This window comes from Musa acuminata, chromosome BXJ2-1 (assembly GCF_036884655.1).
Source record: "Musa acuminata AAA Group cultivar baxijiao chromosome BXJ2-1, Cavendish_Baxijiao_AAA, whole genome shotgun sequence".
Classification (NCBI taxonomy): domain Eukaryota; kingdom Viridiplantae; phylum Streptophyta; class Magnoliopsida; order Zingiberales; family Musaceae; genus Musa; species Musa acuminata.
The window spans coordinates 33,733,658-33,742,519 of NC_088338.1; the positions used below are offsets into that span (position 1 = coordinate 33,733,658).

The 8,862-nt window shown below is 37.3% G+C and overlaps 1 protein-coding gene across 2 annotated transcripts; it reads right to left on the reverse strand.

Annotated features, from left to right (window-relative positions):
• Positions 1 to 2,032: 2,032 nt before the first annotated feature.
• On the reverse strand, positions 2,033 to 6,667 carry LOC135599118 (phosphoinositide phospholipase C 6-like). Of its 2 annotated transcripts, none has more exons than XM_065093867.1 (9): positions 6,244 to 6,667; positions 5,279 to 5,475; positions 4,865 to 5,000; positions 4,554 to 4,790; positions 4,225 to 4,388; positions 3,793 to 3,910; positions 2,816 to 2,968; positions 2,664 to 2,750; positions 2,033 to 2,484 (listed from the first exon to the last, which is right to left on the reverse strand). In XM_065093867.1, exons 1-9 carry the CDS (start codon positions 6,568 to 6,570, stop codon positions 2,191 to 2,193), a joined length of 1,713 nt encoding a protein of 570 aa, XP_064949939.1. In that variant the 5' UTR covers positions 6,571 to 6,667; the 3' UTR covers positions 2,033 to 2,190. The 2 variants fall into 2 exon arrangements, with proteins under 2 accessions (XP_064949939.1, XP_064949938.1); XM_065093866.1 differs by having other exon boundaries at positions 2,816 to 2,980.
• Positions 6,668 to 8,862: the final 2,195 nt, after the last annotated feature.

The following is an 8,862-nucleotide window of genomic DNA, read 5'->3' on the forward strand; positions in this document are numbered from 1 at the left end:
AGCTTTCATAACAACAAGAGCACTTCTAGAAACTTTCATAACTCCACCTTCAGCTGTGTATTTACACCCAAGGGCCTCTAGGGTGCCTAAAGAGATGAGATTCTTTTTCAAATCAGGAACATGTCTAACATTAGTGAGCGTCCTCACAATACCATCATGCATTTTAATTCGGATTGTGCCTCTACCAACAACATCACATGCGGCATTATTGCCCATCAAAACAATTCCACCATTATAAGATTCATATGTGGAAAATAAATCCCTATTGGGACACATGTGATAAGAACAACCCGAATCTAAAATCCATTCATTTTTAGACATCGTCCTGTTATCAGTAGCAAAGAAAATATTTTCAACATTCTCATCAGATGCTACACTAGCTTCAGCGGACTCAGTAGTTTTCTCAACAAGTTTTCCCTTTTGCTTTAATTTATTTTTCAATTTAAAGCAATCGGTCTTAATGTGCCCCATTTTATGACAATCTGCATTCCAAATTTCTATGTCTGGATTTAGATCTAGATTTAAATTTACTACTGTCAAATTCTCGTTTATCCATTCTCCCCCTAACAACCAGACCTTCAGTCTGATTCCCTTTACTTTCCCCAGTGATATTCCTGTCTATCTGCTTCTTAGATTTCAGTGCAGATTTAATTTCTTGATACAAAACTGTTTCTTTTCCATAAATCAAAGTATCACGGAAATGCTTAAAAGATTGGGGAAGAGAACACAAGAGTAACAAAGCCTTATCCTCATCATCAATTTTTGCATCTATATTCTCCAAATCCATAACCAAAGAATCAAACTTATCAAGATGTGAGAGTATAGATGTACCTTCAGTCATCCGAAGCATATATAGACTCTGCTTCAAGTAGAGACGATTCTCCACTGTCCTCTTCATGTACAAGGCTTTAAGCTTGTCCCACATGCTCTTAGCCGTAGTCTCCGTAGCTACCTCCCGTAAAACCTCGTCAGAGAGATTTAGAATGATGTTGGATCGGGCCTTCTTATCCATACCCGCAAGATCTTCCTTTGACGTACCATCTGGAATGTTCTCAGCACCCTGAAGTGTCAAATCAACTCCGTCTTGAACCAGAATGGCCTCCATCTTGAGTTGCCACAAGCCGAAGTTGACATTTCTATCGAATTTCTCGACAACAATCTTTGTTATTGTCGTCGTTGCCAAAAGATCCCAGAACCAGGCTCTGATACCAGTTTGTTAGAGCTAGCCCCAGGAAATTTACCAAAGGATAATTTTAGCAACCCAACAAAGACAATAAAGCGGAAGAATAAAAAAAGCGACAAGAATACCAGATTTACGTGGTTCGGTCAATTGACTTTGACCTACATCCACGGACGAAAGAGGAGCAAATCACTACTATAAAAGGGACAATTACAAACGCCTTAGGAAGATGTTCCTAGGCCATAAAACACCCGAAAATACTAAACAAGAAAAACCTCAACTATAAGCCCAAACTGTTTAACTGAGTGTGGACTTAAACCCAAAGCAAACACTTAGGTTTTTCTTATGGTGCCACTTGTGATGTATCTGACTTCAAAGCCCAGGCCCTTATTTATAGTTCCAAGACGAGACAACAAGTCTGATTTTCCCGATGTAGGACTATGGGACTTGCCAAACTAACAAATACAAAGGAGAAGAATGCATTGAGTTAAAACAATACAATACTCCCTATTTATAAATGTTAGAAGAGAGAATTTTCCTCAACAGATTTACGACATCTCTTCAACAGAGTTGGGGAGATCTCGGTGATAACTTATCACGGGAGATCTTAACTGTTATTAAAGAGAGCATTGCCATCATATAGACATAGAGCTGACAAAATGCATTAAGAGTTTGGGCTTCTCATTCATTCAACATTGATTCATTGTGGTACACAATTCATCCCCCATATTCAAATTCTCAAATATCCGGGCATTTTTATTTCACACATTCACAGAAGATGTCAACTATTTCGAGGAAGTTTACAGAAATCCACTGAAGAAGAAAAACAAAAGGTAAAAAGGGGGAAACACCTTTGTTAATTGCATCCATTCCCAAAATAAATTTTCTTTGTTGTCTACATAAAACGAGATTGATACTACAACCATAACGAGATATAGTTTTAGACAAATAAGAGGTTGCGAGTGTACATAAAACTCAATCTGCAAACCAAAACTTCCAGTAAATGAGGTTCATACAAACTGAAATCGCATTAGCAGCCTCACAGAGTTGTACTTGTTCCCCTTGCGATCATGAAGTGGCACAGCTCGGATTCCTGGTTTTAACTCCCAGACCGGAAGGCATGTTTGTCCACCAAAGTCATCCGTATCAGACATGTTGTACTCGCAGGCTTCAATCCTGAGCAAAGCCAGCTCTGGAACGGTTAGGGGGAAGCTGAATTCCTCTCCCCAAACTGGCGTCCAGTCATCTTGTCTTGTCCTTGTTCTCTTCGTTTTGATATCTGCAGGAACTCCAGCAATCTCTACCTGGAAATCAGCAAAGAAGTTGTTGGATAAGCATCTGCTTTTATGATATGGTGATGGAATTCAAAATTTGCTCATTGATCGATTATGCGCAACCGTCATTTGGCAGGCAGCACAACTCCACATGGGCTCAATATTTCGATAAGTATTTTGATGCAAATGGAGTATCAGATATGTCTTACCTTTGCATAGAAATCTGGAGGAGAATAGACATCAAAATGTGTTCGACTAAAATCCTTGTGCCAGCCATCTCCCATGTATATCTTAACCTGTCATAACTTCATTAATGCTGGGAAAATGAGCATAGCGATTAAGAGAATTCTGCATCACTTACCTTCAAGGTTATCTTCACAGGTAAGCTTGCTTCAGGATTGGAAACTGCAGCTTGTGGACCAATGTTCATCAAGAAATCAGGTTTTCTTACATAACCACAACCTCCATTGGCCCTAAATAATCCTTGCATTAACCAAAGTGACCTTCCATACCCCTGCCAGAGGGACTGGTAAGGAGGATAGGAAAACCAAATATAAGTTTCAAATTTACATGTTGTTATTTCTTTTATCATGTGCATGGAACCACAATATATTTATGTCTACATACTCAAACTTATGCATCAATTAGTCTTTACTCAAACTTATTGCTGTGTGCCTTGAAATTGTCTGATTGAACATGGGACAGAAATCACAAAGGATTCACTAAAATTTACCCTAAAAATGGAGAGGCAGATGATCCTTGGAAAAAAATGCCTGCTATATGGGAAAATTTTCAATACATGTCTCATGAGAGCTCGATGTAAATATATGTGGACATATATTGGAATGGTGAAAATTCTAGGTGAACTACTTGTGCCTAACCTTCTGTGATCCTCATAAACTCTAATCACAAGCCACATTGCTTATCTCCTACAATCTCTTAGATATAAACCATGAACATGGAACCTAGGATCCAAAACCTGTTGATACTGAAATTTGTTATCTGGATTCTAATCTTGAAAATGCATCCAGTGTAGAGCAACTGAAGAAAATATGGCTGCCGAGAAAGTGATCATTGCAGAGACTTAATGCTGTTCCATTAATCGACTTATGTAGTACATAATTTGTGTCAAGATGGATACAATAACATAAAAAGTGGAAAATTATGTGAAGAGTCAGACAATAAAGCTAGCACCACATATCATATGATATTATATGACAAGTCTTCAAAGGTAGTATTGATGAGTGATGACATTGACCCAAAGACAAATAATGTCAGCTAGCACCATATATCTTTGGAAGTAAATGTTCAGCTTGCACATTAAGCATAGAAACGAACCTGCATATTGAGTGCAACCATCTGTGCACCGTGCAGCCATCCAGGCAAGGGGCAATAGTTAGAAGAGTTAAAGCGTGTACCCTTGGGGTATACTCTTACAATATTCTTCTGAGTGAATCTAGTATAGATCCAAGCAGAACAATGTGAACACAATTGATATGAGATGCACAAACAAAAAAAATACAAGCTACGTAACAGTTGATTCTGTATCTCCAGTATAAGATGGTCTTGCATGAAATAAGTCACCTAATTTTTCGAAAAACAGAAGATGATATAAGGTAGAAAAGATCAAAAGATCGCTTTTAGTTGTCTTATGAAGCAGCTTTCTTTGTTTTTCTTTATGTCCAGAAGAGAATATTACTTCACCAGTTTTGAATCACTAAAATGAAATCCACAAATGTAGATGTTTCTCGGAAAGAAATATGGACTTACCTTACAAGATCAAGTGCATAAAATTCTGCTGCCCTTTCAATCTGTTGCTCGCTCAAACTGAGTCGCCTTACTTTGTCAGTTTCAGCCTTCAGTGCATCTCTTGTTCGACCTTTAGGTTTTCCAGCATGAACAGTAATTATGCGCCGATACTCAGGACCTGAATTCTGCTAAAATATATGCTTATCATCATCATCATCATTAGATTTTGCTTCATTCTGGTGATGTTCTTTTGATACATGTTAATCATGTTTTAGAGGCAGAGGCAAATACATGATGATGGATAAAAAGCTCCAAGGCACAAGAAAAGTTTAATCAAAGTAATGTTGCACCTTGTCATGAGAGACATGTAGAGCTTGTAGATCTGCAGTGTTGGTTTCCCATGCTTCATCATTTGAACCCTGTTGAAGATCATCCTGCTTGTCCTCAACCGTCTTTGATTCAAAGAATTTTTTTGGTGGTTTTGTGGAAATAATGATCCTGTTCTTTAGAGATTCTGGAGAGGGGAATTCCTCGAGAGAATCTGACTTGGGGTAATATAACATGTCTCCAAATGTTTGAGTAACCATCTAGAGATGAATTAAATTGACAGTTAAAACATGAAGATCCGAACAACCTTATCTAAGCATCGAGCATTGCTCACCTCAGCAACTTTTGCTTGGAGATCTGGAGTAAGGTGGTCCTCTAGAGTGATGACAACAGGATATGAAGATGCACAGAAGGCGAACTCCTTAATGGACCTCAAACATTTGATCATCTCCACCGGAGAAGTTAATGTCCTGTGCACAGAAAAGCAACCGAAGTACAATTAACACACTCTTTAAGCATGACAGATTTGTAAAGTTTATAAAAAAATTCAGAGTGTTTCTCTAAAAATTTCAAAAAGAAAAGTTTTTCAGTGTTCCATTCACGTCGCTTTTTCTTCCATGTCAGACAAACATGGATGGGCCTGGTTGCATTTACATCAGCACAATATTCTTAACACTGCAGACATAGGATAGAACAAACACATGCTGTTAGTGCTATTTAAGCAGTAGTTTCAGGCATCAAGTCTTACCTTCCATGATAGATTAGAACATCATCTTTGGTAGAGTTTGGCCACATGTCTAATTCAATAACTCTTACACCTCTCTGCAATGCCTTTATAATGGGAATATCGCTGCTATCACTGCTGAGTTGGTTTCCAGTCAAGTATGAGTTATGGCCTGTGTATATGTAGTAATGGGAGAGTGGAAGACTCATGTCTTGATGAACCTGGAAGAAAGATCCGGTGTCAAGCACTGTATGCAAGCAAAATAACTCTGGATATCCTAATCGTACTGCAAGATATAAACTATAGCAGACCAATAGAGGAGGAGACAACAAAGTGTTATATGTCCCATAATCCATGTCAAAAAACATCTTTCTACATGAGAAGCAATATGTTCATCAATTTCCATAGTGACAATCAAACACAAGTTATTTATGACTTGCCATACAGAAAATAAAATAAATTGGAACAACAGAATTTAATGGAAAGCTTATAAATAATAAAGAGAGAAGCAGCCCTAAAAAAAATTGGGTTTTTGATGATTATTTTGAGATTTCGGCAAGCATAATAGCTGACAGAGGGTGAAATTTAGAGCCACTAGAAAGAAGTTGTTCCTTGGCAAACATGGGGGGTATCGAGGGCTCAATCCACAATAACATTCCCTATTCTAGGGTGAATAAAGTTGTCTGTTTTGGCCCTCCACAGATGCGATCTTTGCAAGAGCCGAAGAAACATAATGGTCATGGAGACAAACTCATAAGACAAATCTTGCACAGGACATAGAATTTAATTAGAAGAGAATCTTTAAGCACTCGGTGTCGAGTGACTCTTTCACCACCGAGTGCCGTTCCTAATCGGCGAAGATTGAAACGATTTTGCATGATCCAAGGTTTCATCTTCGACCAAACAGAGAGAAAGCCAAATCACTAACGAGTACGAATTAACATAGACCACAATGTCCTCTTGGGGTGTTGGGGGAGAGCGGCACCGACCTGGGATCCGATTGGCAGGTTGAGGTCGTCGGAGAAGAGGAAGTGGAAGAAGTCGTCGAGGGATATTCCGGGGCGGGAGAGGATGGCGGGGAAGTGGTGGCAGCGGCGGCGGCGGTGGAGGAGCACCTCGATGATCCGCTCGGCATCAGCGAGGGTGGCGTCCGCTTGGCCCTGCGCCTCGGCGAGGAACCGCCGTAGCTGGTCGGGGCCCATCTGGGCGGCCCCCTCGGAGTATTCTACGAACGTTTGCCTCACGTCGGGCGGTGGCGCCGCCGCTCTCCACACGAACTTGCGCGTGAAGCAAATGCAGTACTTGTAGCTTCCCATCGCTCCGCGCCGTCCGCCGGCGTCCCCCTTCCTCCCTCCCTCTCTCTCTCTCTCTCTTTGCGTGGGTAAGTTTAAACGGTTGTCCGCCCCTCCGTTTTCACCACCGCCTTCTCTTTATAGCTGCGGAGGACGGTCGGTACTGATGGAATTTAGTTTTACGTCCCATTTTTGTTTCTGCTATCAGTATCAGTGTTTTGATAGGATATTTCAAAAGCAGATTCTCATCGACTCATAATATATCTATCCGATCGATGTGTCAAAAACATTATATCCCTTTTTAGAAATACTATTTAACTTATCATAAATTAGTTTGTATTAAATATTTCTTATCATATTATGTTTTGTATAGGTTTATAATATTTTTTGAATAGGCTTTTTATTTATTATATGTTTTGTTTGGGCACAGTTTCTATTTCCATTTTTCATCGTTTAAGCTTTTTGCTACAATTAATTATTATTTTCTTATTGTGTTGTTTTCTGTCAGCTGTTTAGTGAGTCCACTTTTTGACCGACACACACACACACAGACACCTGAGAAGTTTCTGATGGTGTGTGGTTGGGAATACGATTCGCCGCTCCCACGAGACGAAGAATTCCAATCGACACCGCAAATCATAACAATCACATACTGATCTGTTCGCTTGGACGGCCGTGGATGCGACTGGAGTTAGGCGTGCCCTTCCTCACTTTGCGATGCCCCGTCATTCTTATTGGCTCCACCTTTAGAACTCGATTCCCCCACTCTTTATCTCATTGAATTCATGATGCAAATTATATTATTATTATTATGTCATGAGAATGCTTTTTAAACAGATGATTTATTTTGTCAATAATTAAAGATCATAAATTGAGAAAGAAAAAAAATTATATTATATTTAGAAAAGATGAAATCGATAAGTAATTTTACGTATCTTGTTGTTGTTGATGATGATAAAAATTAAGAATTTATGACATCATCATCATCATCATCATTATTATTATTATTATTATTGAAGTTGATCGCATGAGACAGACAAGTAGGTAGGTAAAGATCCAACTTGTATTTCTTTATATGAGGCTTTGGCAAGAAGAAGCATATAAATGAGGGACAAGAGAAGTTGATGCCGAGAATTAATAAAGCATAAGTGTGTGTCTCGTGGAGAAAAAGCATGGAAGAGTATATATATATCATCTTTGATGTCATCAAACAAGCGTCATGCGATTCTCACTTGAGACTCCTCAATAAGATAAAATTGAGTTATGAAATATTATATCTTCCCTTCTGTTTCAGTTCGTCGAATTGTCTCAAGATGCTATTAATTCTTTCTATTTTGTTCATTGTTTTTATTTCATTTATATTTTGAATTAAGTCTAGTTTGAGTTAAATGGATAAGAACTAATTAATATACATGAGTTTTTTGAGTTCCCATATAACTCAAAAAATTTAAGATGCTAAATTTAAATATTATCAAGTCTTTCGATCTTATATTTTTAGAATTTCTCTTTCTTTTACTGCATGTCATGATTTTATTAAAGCAGATCTTGAATTAGTGTTGAATTTTTTTTGCAAGAACGATAATAGATTTGAATCTGAATATAAGGAGATGCAGAGGTAGGTTGCAAATAAAAAAAATACTATTTACTGAGAGTTAGTTAATAATTAAACAATAATATGAAGCTCTTAAATCATTAAGGTAATCAATGGTTAGGTTTAACATTTAGGGGGGCTAATTACATATTATCCTCTATAATTAGTTATGTTTAATATTTTAATTTTTATAAAAGTAAAATATTTAATTTTATTTATTCTCATGTTGTCGATTTTTTTGACGAAAATATCTTAAGATTTATCTTTATCTCATTTTGATTTACCACTAAGCACGTGTGATATTTCTATCAACAAAATTGACATGTGAGGAAAAACGAGATTAAATATTTTAATTTTGTAAGTATAAGTATTTCAATATAACTATTGAGAGTTTAAGGACTGAAATACTAAAGATAATTAATTATAAGGATATCTATAATTAGGATCCATTTATATATAGATTGTCCTATGGATATCTTTTGAATTTTTTAAAAAATAAATTCAAAAGACAAATTTGTAAGTATAAAAATTTCAATATAACTATTGAGAGTTTAAGAACTGAAATACTAAAGATAATTAATTATAAGGATATTTATAATTAGTTTCATTGTACATTCCGATCGATTTATAGATAGATTATCCTACGGATTGCACTGAATCAATAACCAAACGTCAACCCGCAAGCATCCGACTGAATTTTTCTATAATTCACCCTAGTAAGATTT